The sequence below is a fragment of the Plectropomus leopardus genome, chromosome 4, assembly GCF_026936395.1.
Source record: "Plectropomus leopardus strain MGB_pleo_1.0 chromosome 4, ASM2693639v1, whole genome shotgun sequence".
Lineage (NCBI taxonomy): Eukaryota > Metazoa > Chordata > Actinopteri > Perciformes > Serranidae > Plectropomus > Plectropomus leopardus.
The window spans coordinates 7,661,267-7,688,854 of NC_142179.1; the positions used below are offsets into that span (position 1 = coordinate 7,661,267).

The following is a 27,588-nucleotide window of genomic DNA, read 5'->3' on the forward strand; positions in this document are numbered from 1 at the left end:
ATCAGATGACTGACAAACCGTGCTCTGTCAGGCCAGAAGTGGGTTTGATTGCATTCAGACTTTTTGGATACATATCAGTGAGCACTGAAAAAAAGTAGAATAGAATATCTTTATTGTCACTGTACAGATGAATACAACCAAAATTTAATTGCACTGCCCGTGCAAGTCTCAAATAGAATAAAAGGGCATATGATCAAATACAATCAATACATAGTGAAAATATAATAAATGAATAGTATTAAGTTATATCACACATGCATACCCATACATACACACCAGTTCAAACATACATACACAGTATCTATGCCTACATTATATTGCACATAGAGGATTGCACAGGAATCTAAGTGCTTCTCAGTATAGGACTGTGCATTTTAGTGCAGTTTTCAATGTGAAGATGGCTTTGGGGTAAAAACTTAAGTCTGGTTGTGCGTGCTTTGATTGCTTTAGCTATAGTTGTATAATTGCATATGAAGAGATTTGACACATATTTCAAATTGGTAAATTTGTAACAAATGCATTCAGACACATGGTTTTCTGAGTAAAATATTTTCAATGCTTTGCTTTTTGGTGTTTAAATGTTAAAATAATAATAATAATGATAATAAATAAAACAAGTGTGTCCCCTTTTTCGCTTCCATAATCCATACTACGCAATGCTCTTTTTCAAAACTGCATAGTTTGACTTATATTACCTAAAAAACAAACCAAAAAAATCAAATAAAATAATCCCCCAATCAAAATCACTCTTCACAAATCAAAATCCCAAAATGTGAAATATGTCCACATATTTTGTGCAGACAGTGTATATAAGTAGTTTAATTCTAGCGAGAAAACGCTCCAGAGGGAATTTAAATTTTAAACTCTTGACCCCTTCTCAGCACGCGCGAGACATTTAACGTGCCACAAACCTGTAGCTTTAAGAGGAGGGGGCGTGTCGTGTGAGGGGCTGGCCCTTGTATTTGAATATACAGTAGTTCAGCTGGAGTCGGATTGCGTCGGATGTTTTTTTCGCCTTGTGAGACGCGCGCAGCAGGACGTGCTGCTTGTAGTCGTCGGTAATGCTCATCATCTCGGCCTAAATTTAACATTTGCATGATATCACTCAGCTAGGAGGGCGTTTTATTTCCGCCGCATGCACACACAGAGGAAACTGCACTGCTCGCAACCGACAATATGGACTTGCACATATTGGACCACAGGCTCCGGGTCACCAGCATATCCAAGAATGGGCTGGTGAATTTCACACACCCCCTGATTAAACTGATATTTCTCCGGAACAGGACACGGTAAGAACTGATGGGATGTTTGTGTCGCGCAGGTGTGAATCACCCTGATAATCAAGCACGAATTGAGATAACCCGTAGTGCCTATTCATTCACTGGGTGGCCGAGCCATTACTGGGTTATTTGCCTGTGCATGCCCTCCCTGCTCTGCCTCTTCGAATGATACACTGCAAAACATGTAGCTGTTGGAAAAACAATAGTTTATGACAAATAGCGTTTGGAAAGCTGCACATCAACCTAAAGAGAGTATTCTTACAATTGCAGTTTTTCCCAATAATCTAGGTTATATTTGCAAAAAACACAGTGCATTTTCTTATTTATTTTGTAGTCCTGCAAAATGCATGCATGCATGAATGCTTAGCAATGTATTTATCTATATATTTTGTAACCTTTGTTTAATCAGGTTGGTCCCATTGAGATTAAGAATCTATTTTCCAAGGGAACCCTGGCCAAGACAGTCAGCAGTGAGAGCACAAAGTTGCAGGCAGAAACACAAGGGCAGATAAAATACAATTCACAAGCACAAAAATTTGCATAAAAGACAACTGTCTATGAGTCCAAAGAGAGTTTTCCAGGGGTCAGTTGTACAACCAGGCAGGCTAAAAACATCGACATCCCATAGAATCTGCTTCTTTCATTTCATTTTAGATTTAAAAACATTTAAGGACAGCAGTTCCTTGAGTTTTAAGTCTGCAACAAATTTGTTGCATGCTGCTTCTAGGACCAGCATTGATCAAACATCCTAAAAAGCAATGCAGAGCTCCTCCACTGTATTTTGGTGGTACTTCGTTTCTGCAGTACAATTGTGACCTTTGACCCCCTTTACCAAAAGCCAACATCCAGTTTGTAAGGAACCCATGTTGGCATTAGCACCAGTTTTCAGTTAATCCCTGGATATCCTCCCTTTGTTATGTAATTGTTTATCGCTCCGGCTGGCCCACATATGCATGGCTAGGAGAAGAGCTAAACATCTGTCTCTGAGCTGCACATGATATAGGACAGACAGCAGCTCAGCTACTGCTCTCATGTCAAGTTACAAAGAGGCTGTAAGCAAATGTGTGAGAAGATTTTCATGCTCTTTGTCCACTGTGATGTCTGAAGCCTACGCATCAGTGGTTCCCAACTGATGGGTCGTGGTCGAAAAGTTACTCGCTGGTCCATTCTGAATGGACCGCAAGTGAGAACGTGTCAAGTTTGTATGGACCACACTTTATTTTGAGGTACAGATAATATCTGGCATCATAGCTTTCAGTTTAAAGTGTGGTTTCTGTTTATTCTTGCAGTATTTCTTTGTGTTCTAAGTAACTGTTAATTAAGTAGGCCTGTTAATTAATCTGATTTTTTGATCACGTTTTTAATTCAAATATTTTGCCTTACAAAACATCCTAATGCAATTCTTACCAGACTGTCTTTATTAGAAATGAAATGACAGCAAAAACCTGCATGAGACTTGCATAAAGTGGGCGTGTTTGTAAAGAGGGGAATTGTGATAGATCTGAGAGTCATTCGGATATCTTGAGGTCAGGGGGCAAGGGACCCCTGTGAGATGACCATGGCATCTTTCCATCGCCAAAATTTAGTTTAACTTTGGAGCATTATTCAAACCCCCTTCTGAGAAATGAGCATGACCCGGTTAATATTGCCACAGATTACTTATGCCTTCTAGTTTCAAATAATACCAGAATCATTACTGGCTTTAAAACTCAGCCCGGTACAGCCTCGGAAAGACAGGAATGTCAGCTGATGATAAACCTGAATTTAAAAAGAAAAAATAATGCGTCATCTACAGACCTTATTCGCCTTGCCATAACACATCTTCGCTGACAACCCTGCTTCTAAGCGTTATATTTTCTTGATATAAAATTCTATGGTAATTTGTCAAAAGTGTGGACCTTGTACTTATGACTAAGGAGAATTTTAGATCCTATGGCTGGACCAGATGGGAACCACTGGCCTAGATAACACTGTCCTCAAGGATTTGGTTATTGTAAGCATCCAATGAGTATTGGCCTCTAATAATCAGTTTAGTGGGCAACAAGACTGGACTGTGTCTGCGTGAGTGGATCAACGCTTGCTGTCCATATCTTGTCAACTGACAGAGAATTGAGATTTATTTCATGTCCTGTCAAACGCTTCAAGTCTGTTCACGCCTAGCTGCATCTATCAGTGCTCATTTGTCCCAGAGTATTGGGCAATGCGGTAGGTTTTGACATGTCCATACCAGGCACTGGCATGATGACTTTCACCACCATGTAAACTATGCTGCGTGAACAACTTGTCATTGTGAATAATGCAACAATGTACTGTTGTTGCATCAGTATTTCTTAGTGCAGGCCGACAGGTTCTTAATGAGAAATTTTAAGTGATCAGGAACTGCACACAGATTTACAGTTGTTGTTTTATTTTATTTTAAAGGTGTGGCCCTATGTTTTCATTTGCTCTGTGATGCTTTCAGTGTCTGGGGTAAAAAAAGAAAAAAAAAGTAGGCTGGGCTGCGAATGAACCAGAAAAAGCATGCAGGCTGCACTTCCTTGGATTAGCAGGCCTGTCTGTTTTTCACCATGCTGTTGTGCATGCTTTGGAGTTATGTCATCATACTGTGCTCTGTATGTGTTTTTTTCCTGTTCTTTTTCTATAGCAGGGTTTTGTTTTTTCCCCCCTCTTCTGGTCAAACTATAGACGATGTACATTTGGGGAGTGGTGGAGCAGCTCGAGTTCATAGCAACTCAAAACAATGGAGCAAAAACAAGCCTGATTGCCTTGGTTGGTTTTAGCCGTCTCCCTCTTTTAGGCCCCTGCTATTCATTAGAGAACAACTCCCTGAGAATGCATGCAGAGTGATTTGAAAGAAGTCCTGAGCAGAATTTTAAGGAGGTAATCACTTACAGGAGCCAAGAGCAAGGTAGATTTTCCTCCAATATCATGCAACAAGGCAAAGGTATTAAGACACCTGTGGTGCAGAGGATGAAAGTAGTCAGAGACTTTGTCTTGTCCATGATTAAGAATAAATAAGAAACCTTATTTAATGAGGCACATCAAGCCCACCATTGACTATAGTGTTAATGTCTGAAGGTCACCCATGTTTAGTTACTGAAATGACATAATGTTAAGAGTTAAGGTGTGAGAAAAGTCCCCCAACAATGAGGACATTAGAGGTTTGGTCTTTGGTTTGCTTTTAGATTCAGACTGATATGTTCTGTAGTATGAGTTATAGGTGAGTGATGAGTATAGGATTTGTGTGTGTATCTATCGTCATACACTATTGCAAAAGAAACACATTTAAACACCAAAGTATGTGAACAAATACTCCCATTAAAGTGATACTTTTCAGTCAGCTTTGTATCATAACAATGTGGGTACTACATGAACTATGATAAACTTCCCTCCATCTAACCAGTCCCTAGACATCCCTCCTACCCTCACAGCAAAACTCAGTCGTATGACATATTTTACATCATGCGGTGGAGTTTCGCTGGCTCTTGGGTCTGTTGCTCCACTACAGGCTGTATTAGTATTAGTGTATTAGTCCAGTGCGTTCTGGTTGTAGGTTTTCTACCTTTTTAGCAAAAGCTAATGGCACAGTCCTTTTTCTTTTTTTTGCCAGCAAAAAGACATGATTTGTGCCAACATGGACACAAAGAATAAAGAAATGGGTTGAGAACGAGTCCCCCTAATCTTTCTTAAACTCTTAAACTCAGACCAAACTCCGATCAAACTGTAAAACTTGTTTGTGCTTGTCAAATATAAAGCAAGATTCAGTTTCTGCAGTAACAATTTCTTACCTACAATGTTTTCAGAAACATATTTTAGTGTACTGTTTAGCTGTAGTACGAGAATTTCTGACTAGGACGTTGGCACCATACTGTTACCTGTATTGTGTAAACAAAGGCTGAAAAAAATCACATCAAATGGTAAAAGTAGGCAATCAAATATGAACCAAGATTTTGCTACTGTGATGCCAGTGTCTTGATAAATTGTTTTCAGAAGCATTTTAGTGTATTGTTTAACTGTGAGAACAAAGTACCCAGACATTCTACTTATGTAGAAGTAGCAGTAAAGCAGTGTAGACTTACTCTGTTACAAGTAAAATTCCTTTATTTAAAATTGACATAAGTAAAAGTGAATATGTATCAGCATCAAAATGTGCTCAAGTAACCAAAAATAAAAGCTGTTATTTTACAGAATGGCCCATTTCAGAATATTTTATTTTTATTATTTCCTTCCTGTAATTAATGCATTAATGTAATTATCATTTTAATGTTGCAACTGGTAAAGGTGGAGCCTATTATTATTACTTTGCTGGGTAGTTTAACCTGTAGTAGTACATAATTTATTTGCTAATTCATAGTTTGTATTTTTTTTTTTAGAGGGAAAAAGACTAGTCTGTGAGATTTTATTTTTAGGCCATATCGCCCAGCCCTACTTTCTACTGCACTGACAGCCCAGTTTTGTGAAATGACCATTTTTCCAGCAGTGAAATGCTTCTTTTAAAGAGGTTAAAATATGGACAATTGGCTTGCAAGCTGTGAGTGTTTCGTCATGTTTTGTCCTTAGTCGTTTGGAGTTTATGGGTGTGGTATTAATCAAAGCCCAGTATCAGCCCAGTGTACCGGGCTTACTGTACTGTGGATGCAGGCTCCAAACAGACAGTCCTCTTTTCTTCTCTTCGGCAGCTCACTAACGAGAGCATGGGTTGGAACAAAGCCTCAGCTGAGCCAGAAACCCGGTGGGGAGTTTTCCACTTGTCTGCTTCAGTGATCTGTCAAGGTTGGGGCTCTCACTCCCCTCGTTTACACAAGCCCCCCGCCCCCCGCCCCTCTAATAACATGCAGGGATTTCAAGAAAAAAACCCTTCCCCATTGTTCTGAAAAAAGAGGAGGCCGTGAGAACGGCACAAAACAGTTGGTAGGAAGCTGCAAAGGTAGCAGACAGCTTGGTCGTCCACTGACGATGAGGTGGCTGTGGGGGCTCACTCCTCACACTTCAACAACATCAGTTTGCTCCGCTCTTATCATGTTTCCTCAGCTGGAGCATCAGTTGCTGAGACCCCCACCACCACCTACCCTCATTCTCCCATCGCTGCTACCGCCCATCGCTTTGTGCAGCTGGATCAAAGTCCAGACTCTTATGTGGCTGGTTTTCATCTTCCCCACTTGGCCGCTCCCTCGCTACCTGTTGCTCCCTTTGGGTTATTTTCCGTCTCCTTCTCTTTGTGTTTCTTTATACTTCAATGGAAAGAGGCCTGCTTTTCAAACTCAGCGCAACCAGTGATCACTCATAGGCTATGTGTCACTGTTGCAAAGTGCTGTGCAAACATGTTTGTTTATTCATAATACCCAAGGCTATTATGTTTTGTGTATAAGTGAACATGCCACTTCAGTGTGTATCAAAGGTAATTCAAGAATGAGCTGCTTCTTCTTCAGAGGTGCTTCATGTATGAATAGCTTTGGAAACGCCCGCCCACAAACGTACCTTCCAGCACTGGAATTGGTTATGTTTTACAACTTTTCTAACTTTTTGGAAACTGACTATCTGGCATTCGGACCCACATCAAGCTGTGATTGGCTATGTCTGTTGAGATGAGAAAGAAAGGGCTCACAACCTGCTTTTCTCTTCTCTTTCAGGGGTTAAGAACTATATACACAGATCTGATTTCAGTTTGAGCATAATCGGACCCTCACCAGTGTGTTCCCCTTAAGTTTGGTTTGTCCTGCCTTGTCAGTTTCTTCCTTCATGTGCTGATGTGAAGGGAAGGGTACGCCGACATGTAAGAGTAAAGACTGAAAGCTTTGTTGTGGGGAGACATTTGGAGGGTTCCTGGACCTACAGTTTAGTAAACTGTATATGAAAAGCTACTGAATCTATATCTTAGTTTTGTTGGGCAGATACATTTTTTGGAAGGATATAGAAAGGAAATTTAAGACTGAACTCATCAGTCTGAGACCCTCAGTCGACTGAAATTCAAGTTGAGCAGTTGTTTTTTTTCTGTGCAATGTACTTCTGGGAAAGTTTTGGTTACCAGATTTTGCTGTGGAGTGAGTGCTCTTGACTTCCACACTATTCTTCCCAGCTGCGGACATGCAGGCAGCAGCACAGAGGGAGAGAGAGACCGCAGTGTAAGGTGAAGAAGTGGAGAATTTACAGCTCACAGCAAGTCATTATGATACAGTCTCTGGTTTATGTTGATATATAGTGTCGGCAAAAATTGTTTTTGCACATTTGCGATCCATCGTTGGCACCGTTAGCTTGTTTACTATGAGATGAGAATGCAGCTGTCACACAGATTGTTCCACAGAGCCCATTCAAACTTTTAAACTTTGTATGGAAAACAAAACAAATCATCGAAATTTCGTATTGAACAACCAAATCTGATTCAGAAGTCTGAAGTCTGAGTCGGGCCCAGACCTACTTAATAAAAAGTCCAGGGTTGCACCAATGAGATAAAAGCAATTTTCCTTACACTGTGAGAGTGATGCAAGGACTGCATAGTAATGCAGTGCAATGTTAAGCAAATTGATTGGCACTTGTCAGCGTTTAGCAATGAAGCTCAGGTGAGGCTTACCTGTCTTATCTCTACTTCATAAACAGGAAACTGAACAATACCAGTTGTCTCTCAGATGGATTTCCCTCAGGTTGCTTGACAACACCCAACCTATACATGGTTGAGATTTGGCTGCCTTGCCAGAAAAAGAGCCTACATTTTCTTCTCCAGAGACAAACTACATATGATAAAGTTCCACAATTGCAGGTAGGGCTGGTCAGTTTATTGATATTATGATTATGATACTAGATATCATCTTAGATTTTAGATTTTCACCGCAAGTCGTCTTTTCATGGTTTTAAAGGCCACGTTACAATATATTGATGTAATTGTCTAAACTTACCAGACTGTTCTAAGTGCTTTATTAATTACATTTACCCAAGATATAGGCCTTCTTCATATTGTCCAACCCTACATGCAGTATAGATGCTTGGCACACTCTACCTGCAGGAAACTGCGAGCCGGGGAAGGTGAAGGGTCATCAGGAAATGAGGGGGGTATTATAACACAATGGGCCGGCTGAGCTCGCCAGCACAGCTGGTTGTTGGTGTTACAGTGTTCTGCTCTGTTTCTCTCTTTGTCTCTCTGTGGGGTGATTGTCCCATCTCATGGCAGGGATTAGTTTTTGCTGAGTCAGGAGTATTGCAGTCTCACTCAGGCTTCTACTGTAATAGCCTCAGCTGACTGATAAGCGGAGGAAGCGGAAGGTGTATCTCCAGTGAGACATTTTAGGAAAACAGGAATATGGAGCTCTTCCTTTTTAGGGACTTAAACAAAACAAAGAGGTCGTTCATGCAGAAGTTGCTTAGTCCATATGTTCTCTCTACCAAAATAAATTAAGACTCCATTGCAAGCCTTAAAAAAACTATACCTTTTTGAAAAAATTCTTTTCTCCCCTCTTCTAAAAATTTTCTGTATCTGATCCAGCAGTCAGCGCTTAATTTAATGAGGAATCTTAATTTTTGAAACGTCTCCTCCCACTTAAATAGTGCAGCGAAGTCACTGAGGCTGGTAGCAAGTTGAGGCTACAAAATCCAAAATGCAAAGTTTGTACGCAAATGCAGTTTATTTTCATGGATTATGTGCAGAATTGACAAGAATACTGTCAACATTTCATGCCTTTCACCCTCTGTTTCTGGAGTTTGTGGACATGTAGAGAATTGTTAATTTGTCACATTTCTTACAGAAAGTTTGGCGTAATATTTTTCCCCAGGAGCAGGATAGGGAATAATCTCAAAAGAAATCTAGTTGTAGTTTTGCAAATGGTGAGCCTGCAAGACCCCCAGTCTGTGCAAAATCTTAAAATATGTGACTTAAAGGCTTGCATTGTCTTTATATGTGAGAATGTGTCAGACTTCAATCTGTTAAAAGTTTTCATGATCTAGTGTATGGAAGGCATACTGTGTGTGACAAAAACTCAACAACTCAACAACTCACACCCCAAGAATCCTGGATGCCTGAAAGAACTCCTTCTATTCTGTTTTATTCCTAGAGAGTTAAGAGTCAAGGAAAGAGTCTTGACAATGGAAGGAAGTCTTTCCAAAAAAGTGAAAAAGCCCTTGAAGCCTTCAAGAGTTTGAGTTGAGAGTGTATTGAAAGTTAAAAGTGAAAGCTTTGAGTCCTGACTGGCCAGTGAAGATTTAACACTTGTGTTTCTTGTCAAAGTTGCAATTGATGTCCAAGTAAACAAGATGCTGTAGGGCAAATCCAGCTACTGGGTTACACAGTAATCATTTCCACTGCAAATAACTTACATAACAATTCAGCTCTATCCCATTCTCGCTGTTCTGCTCAGCTGCACTTACCAAAGATATTTCTTTGGATGTGGCACAAGAAGAATATTTTCTGTCCAGAAACTTAATTTGAAGTGTAATGGAATGTTTTCCTTCTTTCTTCAACCCAGACCAAAGCGTGGGCCTGTTTACTTTTTTAAGTCTTTTTTTTTCCCCACAAAGGCAACATTCAATAGAACTGAGCACTGCGACCAGGCCAAGCAACAGCCTTAGAAAGCAAATGCTTTTGGCCCGAATACTGATGAAGACAAATACCAAACTGGAAAGAGAAAGTAAAGCACATTGTAATCGAGGAATTTAAAGGTTCAGTCTTGTTGAGAGTAGTTCTGAGATCTCAAATGACAACACCTTCATACAAGCTGCCCTTTTTTATGTCTTTTCTTAGTAGATTTTTAACCCCAATGGGCTGTATCAGTCTGCAAAACTGCACCGTCTCTTCAAATGTTTAACCAAAGAGTCTGGATGCCTGCAAAATGCCAACCTCAGTGATAGTTTTTCAGTATTTTTCACCTGAGGAAGACCCTGTTGAGTCAAAATGTTTTATGTTGTTGGAGTCAATTAAATATTTGGAGCTGGACTCAAAACAGGTTGGATGTGCACATGTTTTGTCTTGTGCCTCAGAGATATGTCAGCAAATTATAAACTTCACTCTCATAGCATATGTATGTGAACTCTGATAATCACATTTTCTCAGATTTAGAGTGGTGTTGCTTGGTCTTTCCTTGAATGTAGCAGTCGGTAACTGAAGCAGACTGTGCCCCAGTTCTGTTTGTTACCCACCATTTGCAGAAGACAAAGGAGTGATGCTGGCAAAATACTGAGCTTGGGCTTGTGCTACTGAGTGACAGCCAGTCCTGAAACCAGTGTGAATTTCGGAGAACCCTGTTTACTTGATTCCTGGTAACTGTGATCATGAAACTCTGAACCTTCTTTTGTTAGTTGCAAATGAATAACACTGTTCTCCCTCTCTCTCTCTCCTTCCTCTCTCCTCCTCATCTCCTGCCTGTCATGTTTTCTCATGTTTCCCCAACCGCATACCTCCCTCCATCTGTACCGTCTTTCCTGTTTCAGATGCAAGTTTTTCAGTCTGACAGAGACACCAGAGAACTACACAGTCGTCCTTGACGAGGAAGGATTCAAAGGTAAAACACCCTTGAGCACACATATCTTTCATCAGACACACACTGTGATCGCTCTAGTCCCAGTTGCACTCAATATAGTGATACCGCAAAGCAAACGCCATATACTAATCTTTGTAGCAGGGAAAAACTGCAAGTCAGGAATTATGAGCAGTTTTCCCTAAACCCATCCTGTTTGTCCCAAAATGTAACTGTTAAAGAAATAGAATGCTATAACAAGAGTTGTCTGTATTCTTCGAGACTACACTTAAAATTGAGAGTTGAAGGAAAAATGCAGAGGAGACCTGACTTAGTCACAGACCTGAAAATTGCTGCACTGAACATATTGTGTTTTTTGTAGCGCTGCCAAAATGTCACAAATAACATTAAAATGACAGAACTGTTTCATTAAATTATCCACATTATTATGATAATATCTACATGAATTAGTATGAAATATTATTATCAAATCACTTATACTACCACTATAATCTCGCTTTTTGTTGTAAAATATGTGAGTATTATAGATGTGTGTTCACTTTTATTTTGCACTCATTAGGCAATACAAGTTAAGAATTTCTGATGTCATTCCACCTGTTTTAAAACACATGATGGAGAGTAGTCTGTGATAACAAATATCTAAATAATGTGTTTGTAAGCTCCTACAGCTGAATGACAAGCTTAGCTTCTGAAAATAACATATATGTCACTTGTGCATAAGAGTTCATGCATCTTGTAAACACAGCCAAGACACTGTACTTCATATCATCCTCAATTGTGTGTGAAGGAAAATGATTTCCACACTGTCATATGCAACAGTCATTGTACTTCTTTTAACAAACAGACAGTTAAATGCATGAACAAAAATATTTTAGTGCTGAGTTTTGATTTTCATGCGTTTTAAGTGTTGTTGGCACAGATGTACTGGAGGCCACATTCACCTTAGCCACAGGACCACGTCGACCCTCAACCCCCAAATTTCATCCATTCTCATCTGGTCAACCCACTTTGTAGTATCCTGTTTGGTGTCCAGAATATAAGAAATGAATTTACCATTTTGTACTAACAGAAAATGATGCAAGACATGCACTTACTAATGTCAACCAAACAATGATTTAGGGAAGCTGCCAGTTTCACATTTTGAAACTTAAGGGAGTTTTATGTGGGGAATTAAGTACTATTCAGTGTGAAAAAACAGTTCAATATTTTATTTTGTGACTCTAAAAGAGCTTTGTCAAGTCCCTAAGTAACCATTGTGACATTACAAACTGGGGGTGAGCAGTTTGACATGCCCAGGTTCAAACACAACTAGTCGACAAAAGTTTTAAATTGCGGCCCTTCTTCCTGTAATCATGTGCAGAAGGACCCAACATTGTCAGAGCTGTTTACTTTGAGGGAATTTAATCCTATTTTAAAGGACTGAGAAAGTAGCACTCGTGGTCAATGTGATTGCTCCTAAAATTTTAACTGAAATCACTTGTTTATGTAATATATATTACATTTTAGCTGAATGTTGTTTTTGCTTATTTATGGTGTGTGATAGTTGTTTTTGCCTGTCTCTGTTTATCGTTGTAACCATGTTCATGCTGCCGTCTTGGCCAGGTCACTCTTGAAAACGAAATGAGACTTTTACCTGGTTAAATTTTTTGCATAGTGGGAATTGTAGCATTTGTTAGTTAAGCTGTCTAGTAGTGTTTTGCCTGTAGACTGTACTCTTCTGTCTAACTTCACTCCCGGGACAGAGTCCTCAGTATAACTTTCTGTGTACGTGTTATACTCCCATCCACTCCTCATCCAACCATTTTTGTCTCGTCCTTTTACACAGATGTAGTTGTTAAAGGCACATATCGCCTCGGGGTTCCCTGTTTCTCGCTCTGTCTCCTTTGCTCTCCTTCTAACCGAGTGCCTATTTTAAGAGGTGAAAGCTGGTGTAGCGGAGCCACAAGGGGCCGTCTGTGACAAATTATGCCAACCAGAACAGTGGCTCTTTGAAGGAGGGTAAAGAAAAGAAAATGGGGTTTTCACTGCAGGAGGTAGACTCCATTTGTTAATGCTTTTAGTTTGCTGGTAATGAAACCATAACCAAAAAGTTTTGTGCCTCCTGTGAAGGTTTCTGAGACTTTAAATGAAGACACATCTCAAACATGTATCTTCTAACAGAAAACCTATTACTGTATTCATAAGTTAGACCTGTTATTTAATTGATGCTCATGATAGGTTAGGTTGCATATTTCCCAAAGTCAGTGATACTCAAATATACGGCTCGCGGGCCTAATACTGTGCCATGTGGTCCCCCTAGCCATTTTCTTATTCACAATAAAAATTAAGTGATTCACACTGGGAATTGTTTTTATAATTTTAATATACATAAGTTGCCAGCATGAATGACACAGCATAAAAATTAAGCTTGTTAATCAAAAAAAGTGCCAGTGGAGGATCCCCCACACTCCCCACAGAGGTCCTAGCCAAGCCTATAATGTCCTAAAATCTAAGAAAAATCCTAAAATTTAAGAAGCAGCCTAAAATCCAAGAAATGACCTAAATCCTGGAAATGCTCTAAAATCTAAAAAACATCATAAAATCCAAAAAAAAACCCCATAAAATCCAAGAAATGTCCTAAAATTAGAGAAATTTGCTAAAATCCTAGCAACGACCTACATTTGAGACACATCTTAAAAACCTTGAAACGTCTTAAAATCCAAGAAGAGTTCTAAAATCCAAGAGATGTCCTAAAATATTAGAAACGTCCTGAAATCCTAGAAACACCCTAAAATCTGAGAAATGTTTTTAAATCCAAGAATGACCTACAATTCCAGAAGTCCTAAAATCCTTGAAACATCCTAAAATCCTGTGAGGGATCACCCTTTTTGAACTTTGACCCTCCCTTACCACCTACTGGGAGCCGCTGGTCTGAGCCAATTAATGCACTGGTATCAGGTCACACATGCATAGGTTGTTTTTGTGTCAGTGTGCGGTATAAATAGCACGGGCATTTTAGGTCTCCATGGTAAAGAGAGGGGGTTGGGGAGAGGAAGTTTGTGTACCTTATGCTTAGCCGCGAGAGGAAGTTGTTACTTAAAGCTGCCTCGTACTTTACACCTTCAAAACCATAACGATTACATCACCAGCACATATAGATGAGACGAGCTGCAGGCAAACACTGTATTGAAAGGAAACTTTTAATTTCCAAGACACCATATCACTATTGTAATGGCTGTAGAGAAGTTGTTTGCTTGACAGTTGGTTGTCTACAGTTGGTCACATCCCTGGTGGTTTGTTTTAGCTTGTGACAGCTGCTCCTCCTCTTTGCTGCAGTTTAGCTGTGTTTGAGGTGTGCATTCATGCTTTTGTTCTTTGACTTTCTCCCTTAATGTATGGCTGAATAATTCTGCAGTATATTCTTTTATTCTAACGTAGACGTAATTGTATTTTTGGATTCCTGAGAGCTCTGTTTTCTTGTTTGGCTCTGAATACTCACACATACTGTAAAGCTGAAAATAGCATTGTTTGCAAGAGTGATTTCAAAGTCAAATATTACCAAAATCATTGTATGGCCAAGTGCATTCATCAAATCCCAGGACCTGCAATTTTTTGATAAAGATAAAATGTGTCACAACATACCATTATAAATGAAGCATTGTGGTGCTACAGAGATGTCCTGGCCTACAAATCATAGTCCAGATGAGCATGCTTGTTTGGCAAAAATCCCATCATCATCATTTTATATATATATAGTTAGATAGATGATTATCTATCTATTATCTATTACATTGTGCAGCCCTAAAATGAAGTCATGCTACTTCTGTGTGTGTTGCAATGTGAGCTTTTTGGTTCTTCGTTGTGGTAGACAGCCTGGCCATGCATGCATGTTAGTGTGTGTGAGTCACATGTTTGTGTATCCCACTGGCTGGCTATTTCCCGCTGCACTGTACTGCACTCATATGGCTGATAACGGCGGCAGCGGCAGCACCAAAGCATAATGCCCATTCTTGGGTTAGCTCTATCAGCACTGTTGTCGTTGTTAGGGCTGTTTGTGCTGTTAGCACCTTTAGCTGCTAGCACAGCCACCTCCATGATGAGATGTGCAGACAATCCTGGCTAAGACTCTGAATCTTAGACATGCTCTGAATGTGGTATACAGCTCCTGTTGGTATATTAAAACCAGTTATTTTTCCAAGTTGAAGAAATAATTTCAAAACTGATGGAAAAAAGCCTGAGACATCCTGACTTTTTAACTCCCCTATTATTTGCCTGCCTGTTAAATGCTCACATCTTCCAAACTCCGTGACCCTACTTATAATGCAAGTTTAAAAGTCTGTTAAATATCTGACATCTCTAACCAAACACAAGATGTTTTCCTCAGACGTCAGGACGTCAGGAGCACTGACCTCTGTACTCAGTGTAAAAGATTGAGCGGAGTGACCCCTTAAAACTGCATCAATAGCATCTAAATGACTATATTTTAATGTCCACGTAGGACTTGCCGCATACTGAAATATAGTCATTTTAATGCTGTTGAAACAGTAACTTTAATGTCTTTCAGTCAAATTCAACCTGTTTTGGGTTTTTTTGTATCTTGACAACTTTTGACCTGCTCAGTGTATGTGCACAGAAATACAGTACTATAAAGTCACTGATATAGTGACTATGCCCCCTGACTCACTGACCATTTTTTCTCCTCTTGACCCCCCTCAGAGCTCCAGCCCTCAGAGCATCTCAAGGTAGAAAGCTCCATTTGGCTGCCGCTAAACGTGGTCTCCAACGGCAACGCATCCAGCAGCTCACAGGCTGTCGGCGTGACCAAGATCGCCAAGTCAGTCATCGCCCCTCTGGCCCAGCAGCACGTCTCTGTCTTCATGCTCTCCACTTACCAGACCGACTTCATCCTCGTGAGTCTCGTCTGCTTCACTCTTTATTACTTTAGCAGCGTTGTACTGCACTCTTATCCACTCCAGTCTAATCAGCGCTCACAAGTATTTTGATAAAGAGGCACAGAAAGCCGTTCACTGTTTAATAATTCAGAGACATCTGGAGCCCCTTTTTAAACTCTCTAAACGTATCAAAACTCCCCTCTAATCTCACAGCGACGCCTTTCACCTTCTGCCAGACAAAAGAAGCCAGTGTCTGCATTTTGTCCACTCACCAATTTTGCAGTTAAGGAATTAATTCCCTACAGAGCTGAGGGCACTAAAAAGTTAGTTGATGTATTACATGCAAAACTGTTAAGTGGGCGAAAATAGATAACACCTTGAAAGACGTTTGTGTCAGCAAGTATATTAATGGTCGTCGTGCACCTGGAGCTCAAGTGTTCCCTTAAAGTGAGCCAGTGTTGCCTGAAATGACATGACGTACACTGACTTTGTATTGCAAATAAACTCAGTGTAGACTACATGATATTTATGTTTCACGTCTCTGCTGTGTAGGTCAGAGAAAATGATCTGTCGGTAGTCATCACAACTCTGGAGGAGGAGTTCAATATCTACAAGGAGGTGGGAGGAGAGTCTGTCCCCATGCTCTGTCAGGATGTTTCTAATGGCCTCCAGAAGAACGGCAAAGAAGGTAGAGGTCGTAATTTGCATTTAAGAATTCACGTCCCTTTTAGGTTTTGTAGAGCGCCTCTCACAGGATAAAGTTAAAGTCCTCTGGCGCCACCTGCAGGTTCTTTGTACAAAGTGTAAAGACTTACTCATCATATAGGAAATGATCTCAAAATAAGGGTCTGCATGTCTTAAAAATATCTTAAATTCAATTTTAGAAATGTTAGGCTTTAAAAGTCATTAGATAATCTTAAATTTGAATCCCTAGGCTCTTACTTGCCACACATATTTTTTATCTCATTTAATTTATTGATCTTTTAATGACTTTTTGTCAAAATAAATCAAGCTCCTCTCTGTGATAGTCCACATGTCTGATATTACAGATCTTAAAACCTATGACTGAACTACTGTCTTTTTACCTATACTTACTTAATATAGATAAATTCACCATAATAATCATATTCCTACAGTGATCTACCTCTGCACAGGACTACATGTATACTTCGCCTTATACTTTCTTGCAATTACTAAATTAAGGAAATACTATTTGTCCAATGATTTATCTTAGATTTGGCTAAATGTTATCTTTAAAAAGAATTAAATTAAAGTGTCTAGGGCAGGTCGCACAAAACACCTAAAATTTTGTCCTAGAGTATGGCACTTAGGCTTTATATAGGTTTAAATACTTAAGTGAGCATTTTTAAGGAAACCTTAAGGAGAAGACTTTAGAGTATTTTGTGCAACTGATTTTATTTAAAGGAAACCTTATTCTATTATTCGTTATGATATCTTATGCCTGTCTGTCCATCCTGGAAGAGGGATGTCTCTGTTCTTCCTAAGGTAAAGGATTTGGGGATGGGGGTTCGTTAACCAAGGACAGAGCTATATAGACATGGCGTTAGTACAAAAATGTAAAAGTCTTCAGAAGACTCATCTAAATTATGGAGAAACTTAGTAAGACCGTGAGTCATTTTTCTACAGCAGTCGCTCTTCCTACTAATGTCTGATAAACATTACTGTAACTACACAGCTTCAATTTAAATGTAAGCCAAACACACGAACAGATGCAGCACAAACAAGAGAAAGTTTGAACATGAACAGGCTGTATGTGAGCCTTTTTTATTATACACAGTGTTTAATACATAAATGCACAATATAAAGTTACAGAAACAAGAGTGTTTGTTAGTAGTTATTTCATGTTCATGCTCGGCTTTGATATTAATCAAACCCTGTGTGCTGTTACGAAGAGTGAGATGAAATATGTAGGGTATTTATAGCAAGAGAAGCCTGTTGAGCCATGTTTGACTTGAACAAACATGGCAGTATATGACATTTGATAATGAAACAATGCATACAGGCTGCACCCAGTTTCAACCATAAAGGAATATTTGGACTGCAGTAAATTATTGTGTCCTTAACAGGAAGTTATTTTTATGTCCCTTTGAAGCACAGAACATGCTGTACGCAGACAGCAGAACACGCTGAATATTACGTTAACACTTGCACAGTCTCTCATATCTTTGCATCTCTACAACGTTGGCGTAATGTCAACATCAAGACCAAACATGCTCTTTAACACGACATATGGCAGACTCATTTGGTAACTTCTCACCCACCAGCTATTCTGTGTTGTTTGCAGAATGCAAATCCAGCTCTCAAAGTGTAGGCACACTATTGATCTAAATGCAGCTCTTATTTTGTTACTTTAATCTGCAACACTGAATGAGAATATTACAATAAAGTTTGTAAAACGTGGCAAGCATCAATAGAGTGAGAGGCAAGTTCCTTTTTTTCTTACTGATAATTCCCCTTTTATTATGGTCTCCATGGTAGAACAATGACAAATAAACTTTGAGTTAATTACTATTAATCAAAATTGGGAAACGTGTATCATTTTTTAAATCCAGCAGATATACATCACTAATTCTGCTTAGAAACTGATGATTCTCTGACAAGTTTTGAGGTTTTTTCTCTGGTTTCTATTTTCCTTCAGTATCAAAGTAACCCAGATTCTAGTAATCCACTTCTAGATAATTTATTTTTATTTTATTTGCTCGAAAAATATATGTTAGGAAAGATATATTGTTTAAGAATATGCACAGCACATGTCCTCCTCGCTCTTCTAGCCATCCAGCCTACAGTTCACCCAGTGCTGATCCCCCAGAACCAGTTCTGTGTCATGTCTCTGGACCCGGACACGCTGCCGTCCATCGCCACCACGCTCATTGACGTCCTCTTTTATTCCAACAGGTGAGACACTTGCTCACACCACTGCAGTACCTCTGTACACCACAAGGTGGCAGCACATGACTCAAACTACACATGAGTTTACTGACTTTATCACTGAAAAGGGCAGAAAGCAGCAGTGGTAGCTCCCTGTAGAGCAGATATTGTGAAGGCTCAGTTCTTACAATAGTGGTGCAGGGTTGAGTCCAGCCCAGGGCCCTTTGCTGCTCATCATCCCGTCTCTGCCCTTTCATACCTGTCCACTCACCATCAATAAAGCATGAAAAATAAAAAGTTAAAAAAGAAAATGAAAGATAGCCGTAGAGTTAATGATTTCACGTGAGTATATTCGTGAAAAGTTGAGACACACTGACCATTTGTCATTCCCAGATATTGCACACAAACAGGAGCACTATGCAGATCTCTATACAAGGCTTTTCTTTTTCTTTCTTTTCTTTCATTCTTTCACTTCTTTCCCAGTTTTAGAATCAAAAGTAAGTCTAATTTGTTTTCTTTTTGTCCAATAAGTTACATTTACAAGCCTTGTCAGAGAAAAGCCTAATAAATCAACAGAGATTACATAAATTAGAAAATTAAAACGTCAAATGAAACTGAAATGGAATTGAAAAAATTAGCAATAGCGCATCACAAGTGAAAAACAAGTTATAGAGTTCAGAGTCAGTCAAAGGTCAGAGATTACAGAGTTGAGCAGTTTTTATCTGTCTTTTCAAGGTGGCTTTGAACGTCTTTGATTGAGCTGCAGCTCCTCACATTATCAGGCAGACTGTTCCGCCTATTTGTAGAAAACCCAAATCATTTCAGTCCATGTAAAAGTACCTAATGCAGCTGGTTACTTTTGTTTCATGTCTTAACAGAATGTGTCTCTTCCTCTCTAGTCCCAAAGAGGATGCCCAGTCGTCTCCCAGCCAGGACTTGGACTGTATCAAGTTCTTCTCCTTCTCCCTGATTGATGGCTACATCTCACTGGTGATGGACACGGAGGCTCAGAGACAGTAAGAATTCCTCACATGGACTCAGTGCACCTTAAAACCTTAATAATGCCAATTAAAATGCTGAAATGGCACAAACAGCGGAGCACAAACAAATAAACAGCATCCAGCTGTTTTAATTTAACAATCTCCACACTCTCCACGGGAAAAATGGGAGTTGTTTTGGGTTAATTGTTACTTCTCAAGTTCATCTTATCAGAACTACAGCAGCTCTATTATGACACTCTGCTATATTTGCCAATTTTATGCCATCCCTCTTACAGCAATTTACTTCAGTTTACTTCATTGTTGCTCTTTTGTGTTTGTATTTGCAAGCTTTTATCTGCCAAAAGATTTACGAGAGTATTCCCCTGTACATCTCTGAAAAGTTCTTGTTTATGTTTGCACTTAGTTGCTTGGTAGAAATCAGTGCTGGATCTTTGTGCTGCAGGTTTCCTGCTGATCTTCTCTTCACCAGCTCCTCAGGGGAGCTTTGGAGAATGGTTCGTATTGGGGGACAACCGCTGGGCTTTGGTAAGGCCACTGTCTTTTTTTTTCCTCACTGAGTATGCACTGCCAACATCTTTAAAAATGTATGCTTAATAGGGCGATTAAAATGAACAACCTGTTTTATTCACTCTAACTTGTGATTGATTGCTATGTGAAGGTGTTTAAATTACTTTGAGAGTCTGAAAAAATACACCTAAAATATCGCTTTAGGAGTCCTCCTTTTACCAGCGTGTTATTGCAGGTGTATCTTATTTTCATTTTTTTAGCCTTAATGTCGCATTTCATTTATTATTTTGTCAGTTGAGGTGTAAATTATGTAAAGGATCGGGGAGTTTCAGCAGTTCCACCAGTAGTGTCAGTTAAATTGTTCTTTGAATTTCTGTCATATTTCTTGTAGTTTTAGTCCATAGTATGTTTGATTTAGCTACTCTCTTCAACCATGAGAGCATAATTTCATGGACAACTAGCTAGGTACTGCCTAATTATTAGATTAAATAGAGTTATGTTCATATCTAAATGTGCTCAAGAATTCACATCAACACACAAATCACAACACATTATCAGGTACCTTTCCGAGGTGATGCATGAGGCATGCACGAGCCATGAAAAACTTTGAAAAATCAGGGAATTTTACTGTCACATTTCTGAGGCCTGGGAAAGTAATTTAATTAGTAAAATTCTTGGAAGTTTTGGGAAAGTCATGGAATTTTGTTTTGTGGAATGAAATTTATTGTTGAAGTAATCACAGGTGGATATCTTTTCATGTAATGTAACATAATGGATTCATTCTGTAGTCAAACTGTTGCTGTAATGCAGCTCTAATACGCGCCGATGTGTGAAAACATTTTGTTGATTGTCATGTAGGTTTCTTCATTTTTCATTTTTTTCATAATTTTTTAATTGGAGCAATGTTCACCTTACACATGCTCGTGGTAAACACTTTAGAGAAAAGCGTGTTTTGCCACTTGTAGCTAGCTTTCAATACAAAAAAGTAATGTAGGAGCTATAAAGCTATAAACGGGTGGTAAGGGACGTATGACCCAGAATAAATTAATGTCAGGTAGTAATGTCTGAGGGTAAGCAGTATATTCATTTTAGGTACTATAGTTCACAGTGGCATAGCACATATTAATTACCCAAATAAGTTTTTGTCATGTCATGTTTTTTTTCTCATGTGTTTAAGAAGGTAATCCTTGGAAGTATTTTAACAATCAGAATTGGGCCTTAAGGTACAAAAGGCTGAGGACCTCTGGTTAAATTCATGTGCGTGTTTACTTTTAAAAATAATACAGAACAGACTTAATACAAAATTGAAATCTATTATTTTATGTTATCATTTCTATGCAACTAGTCCTACATTTGGTTTAAAAACTCCTGTTTATGATTGTGACATTCTGTCTATTTTTCAGATGAATGTGGTATAGTCGCCCAGATATCTCAGCCTCTGGCTGACAGCGACATCTCGGCATATTACATAAGCACCTTCAGCTTCGACCACGCTCTGGTGAGTCCAACATGTCCACTTAATCAGTTGGGCCAGCCCTGTTGTTGTCATGGAAGTCAACACCTCAATATATTTGTGACTCAAATAGTGATTATTTTTAGTTCAGTTATCTAAAAATATCAAGTTCGGTTCTTGTCCCTGAATGTGGGAGATGTTGACAGAAAAAGAGAGAATGTGTCACATTAACCAGCATTCCTGTCAGATTTAATCATGACGGATGCTTGAGGTGGGTGATTCTAAATCTGTTTGTGGGTGTTTTCACTTACAGTGTGGAAAATGAATCGAATCAACTTGCGAGTGTATAATTTTAAAAATCATACATTCTCTTTTATTTATTTGTTTTTTTGTAGGGACAGTGCACCTTGATAGACTTTGCAATAAATGTGCTAGTGTTGGCCAAAGGTAATTTTTCACCTTGGCTAGGTGATAAGATTACCTAGCCAAGGTGCCATTAAAGCCATTAAAACACGTATGCATTTGCTCTTCAGCAGTTATCATTGTATCTTGATATCTTGATCCGACAAAAAAAATTAAGTTTTTAATATTTTATCTCATTTTGACTCTTTACCTAAAACGTGCCTGTTTGGGGTCTGAATTTGTCAAAACACATTCAGAAAGATGTCAGTTTGTTCTTGAATTTGATATTCAAATCAATGTGTGAACAGTTGATGTGTTTCATGATGAGGTTTCATTATGCCTTTAATTGTGGATGTTATTTGTGCATTGACAAGTGACCAGTACAATCTATGTGTGCAATACAAACAAAACATTTAGTGAACTATTTACACCATAATTCATCTATTCTCCAATGAAAAACTCTCCTAAACTTTCTAATGTATCAAATTAGGATACGTTTTTAAGTCATAGCTTAATATGAAAATGTATCTACCTCAACATATCTAACGAACGCTTGGTATATCAGTGTTGTGTGTACATTTTCAAATTAATCACATAATGTTTCTAAAACTCCCCTATGTTGCCCTGTGGCTTCCAGATCTCAGTATTGATTTTATTTCCCTCCTTTCACCACACAGCGGTTGTCTCTTTCTGCCAAGTTAGTCACCATCTCCTGCTACCTATATTATCTTTTAATTACTCAGAAAACTTTATCTAGGTTATTTGTTTGCCGTTACGCAGAACCTTATCAGAGAATATCTGTCACTGAGTCAATCAGCAAAGCTGATGACATACACTGAAGAATCTCTTCAAATGAGCAATTGTACCTGGGTTATGTCGGTTTCATTCAATTGGTTTCACTTTGACATTTTGATCACACTTATCTCAAAGCCCGAAATACATGACTCTCTCTTTTAAGTGACCGTAGCCTCGTCCTTATCAGAGTAAAGGGTTCTCACAAAATAAATTCTGTTAAATAGAGGGAACCATAAAACCGTTTGAAAGTGAGTGTGCACTGGTGATGAATAACGATATGTGTCTCCTATTTCTGCATTGAAGTCCTGCATCTTTCTGCTCTCTCCTCATGATGCAAAGTGTTCATACATAACAAACTTCTAGTTTTAAGATACTTGGGATGCTTAATCAACCTCATTACCAAATATTGGTCAAAAGTGATCAAAAGAAGGATGAAGCCCGCCATGGGGTTGCATCTTTGAGCACTCCTCTTCTAATTCATTTAATGTATTTAATGGTTCTATTTCCACTGCTGTCTCAATACTATAGAAATGAATGTGTATCTCACTTTCAGACCTGTATTATGCAATCTTGCATGCCATTGAGCTTAAATTAACCATTAGGTGTCCTATTCATAGAACGTCATAGCACTTAATCATTTCCATGGAATTCTGACATTAGTAGAGCATTGTAAACCCGAGTGGGATCAGTGTTAACCATAGACTGACTTAATAATAGCAAACTCATTGACAAAAATAAACCGTGTTACATCACAGTGACTTCCGTCTGCACACTTCTTGTAAATGCGTGTTGTCAGGGCAAATGATCTCTGCAAGATGGTTGGACAGATTGTCGGCGTAAATACAAAATTTATTACATAATTACCCTTTTTTAGCATTTTCACGTCTGTAATCCAGAACAAAAAAAACAGTCAAACAATGCAAAAACTTTGAAGTACAACTGTAGGTTTTTAAATCCAATCAAATCCCCAACTCAAATTTGGTAATTATTGCTAATATCAACCTGTTTTACAGCCAGTTACACATTTACAGATTATTCATGTCAAAGTTAATTGCAGGTCAGTCACAAAGCATGCCCTTAAAATCTGACCAATAGTAATTTAGTTATTTCAATTCAGTTCCAGTTTACGGAACAGTTCAACACAATAAAAGTACTATAATCCACAGAACTAAATCATACATAAAATATATATATATAGAGAGAGGCTGTATCCTCGCCGCAGTGGCCGCGGGTTCGATTCCGACCTCAGCCCTTTGCTGCATGTCGCCCCCCCTCTCTCTCTCCCCTTTTCACACTTTTTTCATACAAATATGCCCCAAAAAATATAACTATATATATATATATATATATATATATATATATATATATATATATATATATATATATATATATATATATTGTTGTGTTTATTAGCAAGCTAGCTAGCAAGCGGGGGTTTCCGTGTCTGTCACGTCAGGCACTGCCCACATTTAGCATGAATATCACCTCGACAGGTGATGGTCACACGGCTGCAGTCACTCATGTGTGACCACATCCTCAGGCAGAGAGAAATTCTTTGTAAAATAGGTCATAATGTCCCAGGAGTCACAGGACTCTGTTCACTGATTTCTGGGCGAAGTTAGCCGCTTAGATGACCTATCCCCGACTTTCAGGATCAAGTGGCTTCAGCTCTGAGCTGCTTGAAAAGCTAACACAGATCAACTTGTGTAAAGAGGAAGAATAACAAGGATGCAAGTCATTTAGAAAGTTTTTGTTCAAGTAGTTGCAATTGCAAGGAAATGAGAAAGAGACAGAGCTACGTGACTGGAACATGTGAAAGAATTTGTGCATATGGGATGAGGGGAGGTCACTGTCATGGTCATTTTTCAGTGAGTTAGTCACTAAAATAATCAGTTATTTTATGTCCAATAAAGTCTTAGGGAAATTCCAGTCTATGACAATACTTGTACAATATTGCATTGTATGTGTGTCAGTGTTCCATCTACAGTAAACAGAATAATGCATTTTTAATAGTGAATAGCTGGCACTTGATAATCAGAGTTTGATTGGTTGTAGTGCGTGGGTTTGAAGGTTTTTAATTCACAGTTTAGTTCTTTAGCACTGAATTACGACAAATTATCAGTTTTTCACAGACAAGAAAAACAATATGCAACCCTTTAACAGGAAAATAGAAAATTGGAAGAAACATTGATAAAGATTACAAAATGCGAATCCTCCTCTGGGGCTAGTAAGTGTTCTGAGAAAATGGCACAATTGCAAAATATTAATTTAATTTTCCTGCTTTGGTAGTAAATTTGACTTTGTATTTGTATGCATACCTTTTCCACTTGTTCTACTTTGTCAAAAATAGTTCTTTATATATATTGTGGCATTTAAAAACTTAATCCACACTTTCTCATTATACAGTATAAGTTAGTGAGAATGGAGTGCCACAAGGCTCAATTCTGGGTCTATTACTTTCTTTAATTTATGTTGATGAAACTATACATTTATCTATTGTTCCTGATCATACTCCTTCTTGATTATGCTGGGTGGCAGGTACTTTGAGCTCATTGTTTTAGGCAATGTTAAGACGAGAGTAAAACGTGTAAAAGTCTTTCCTTTGAATTAAACAAAAATCTGTTCATATGCTAACATTGAGAAACGTACATTGAGAAACACAAAAACAACTGAAAATGCTTTAGTATTCCTACCAGGCCAGCAGTTGGCAGTGTAACTTTGTGATGACACACCTCAGAGTGCGACCGTGACATCTTAGTTGTCACACGATCTGTGCAATGCCAGTTTACACAGTGACAAAAGGGACTGCATTTAAACAGCCCCTTAGTTTTAAGGCCATGCCTTGACTATTTTGATTCACTCTCTTAGCTCTTATTAACTTGGTTCAAGCCTCAACATGCAGCTGAGGGCTCCAATAAACCTACTGTACACCATCTTCCTAACATCCAAACAAAGTGAGCACCCACCTGATGAACGTAAAAGCATTTATTTAAGTGAATATTGTACTTAAACAAGTATTTCACTGCTGGAAAGATGATTTTCTTATAATGACAAGAGAATTTAAAGAAACAGGTCTGTGCTTTTGCTCAAGAGGTAGAAAACCTACAACTACCAGAATGCATTGCCTCGCACTAGACCAATTTACACGCCTGCTGGAGTACTACAGTTGCTTTTGGCTCGTCCAAAAACAGTATGGAGGCTGGCTGGTAACAGATGATCTCATATTCCAGTTAAACGGTAAGCTAATGGTAAGCAGTAACAGAATTTTGGTTCATTTTAATCGGTTCTGCCTAGTTTTACCAGTTGATCTGAGTTTTTTCAGCCTCCATTTTTACAATTCAGGAAACAGTATGTCACCTACTTCTGTGTAGTCTTTGTGTCTGTGGTGTTGGGCGTAGACTGGAGAGATCCTGTATGAGCTGGTAGGTTGGAGGGAACTTTACAGTTCATTTTCACGTAGTACCCACACTGTTATGATACAAAGCTGGTTGAAAATCGTCCAAGTATCCCTTTAATTAGGTGTCCAGAAGCACATCTTCAACTGTAACACGTTCACCATAACAACTTTCAAAAGTGATAATGTGTTGTTTACAGCTTGTTCTGCTGCCCCCAATTGGCAAAATATTTCGACTAAACGCTGCTTTAACTTTCTTGCAATAATTTCTAGGTCCCCGAAGAGGACATAGTTAGCGTGACAGGCATGCTTCAGCATCAGAGAAAAGAACCAGCTGCTAGTTGATTTTTGAAGACACGTCTGAGCTGGATCATCCTGGCTCGATGTGCCGCCCTCTCTCCAGCTCCAGCGGCCAAGGGTGGCAGGCCAGCAGGAAAGGTGGCTAACCCTGTGCCTAGACTAGCACTGCATTGCCAGCAGTATTAACTACTACGAACTTGCCATGAACACCAGAAGCGCTTCTCTACAGTGTGCATATACAGTTTGTCTGTGAGTCCTCCTGTCTTCCCCATCTAAGGCAGGATGCCCAGGGGGCCCACAAACTCACATATGCACATAAAAATGCACAATCACTCCTAAATACACACACACATCCACACACCCACTTACACTGGTATATTTGAATTCAAAAGCACAAAAACAGATATATAATAGACTCTCTTTCTCTTTACTGCAGGGTTTGAGATCTTGTGGTCTGAAGTTGAATTGTTCATTATTTTATTTTGGAACAAATAGCATAACACAAACAAATTTTCACCATTTCTATAAACACTTAGTCTTCCAATAATTTTTATACCATAACGACATGTGTCTCAACTACCTACTTTAATTTTAAATCAAAGGCCATTCACAAGAATTGAAGTTTAACTTTTTTTGTGAAATGGACAGTGTGAAGCTTTAAATGCAAGACATCTTTGCGATCTTACAATAATTTTCATGCACAAGAAAATGGAGTATTTCTTTCTTTTAAACAGGGCTCACTCGTTTTGATTTAAGGAGAATGTGCAAATAGTTCTTGTTTGTTAAAACTTATACAAATGCCGTCAAGCAGGACAGTAGACTTGGTCGGTGTTTTTTTTTTTTTTTAAAGAGGTCAGCATTTCTTAACTGTAGTATTACCCAAGGTCAGTAACACTATGTCTTATTTTTGTTATTTGCACAATAAACTTTAAATTTAGCTAATATCACTTAGACATTTTCTTTGGTACAACTTTTGTACAATTTGAAGTAAAAGTATTCTGTAAACATTTGTAATTTGTGCTGCTTCATTCAATAAACAGTATTGGAAACAGATACTCTGTTTACTTCTTTGCATTAGCCAATTTCATTTTTAAGGAATACATTCAGAAACGTTGCACAACAGCATGCTTGAACAATTGTTGAGCACCTCATGACTGACAGGCAATACCTTAAAATGTGTCACTCATCACTCACAGTCAAGCATGTGAAGCCAGGGACAGGTCATTCATGGTGTTAAC

At 38.7% G+C, this 27,588-nt stretch overlaps 1 protein-coding gene across 1 annotated transcript; it reads left to right on the forward strand.

Moving 5' to 3' along the window:
• Positions 1–965: 965 nt before the first annotated feature.
• Positions 966–27,403, forward strand: castor1 (cytosolic arginine sensor for mTORC1 subunit 1). The gene is made up of 9 exons (XM_042487894.2): positions 966–1,289; positions 10,692–10,762; positions 15,434–15,627; positions 16,162–16,297; positions 18,402–18,525; positions 19,398–19,514; positions 19,942–20,024; positions 21,410–21,504; positions 26,324–27,403. The coding sequence occupies exons 1-9, from the start codon at positions 1,177–1,179 to the stop codon at positions 26,393–26,395; spliced, it is 1,005 nt and encodes a 334-aa protein (XP_042343828.1). The 5' UTR covers positions 966–1,176; the 3' UTR covers positions 26,396–27,403.
• The last annotated feature ends 185 nt before the right edge of the window (positions 27,404–27,588 follow it).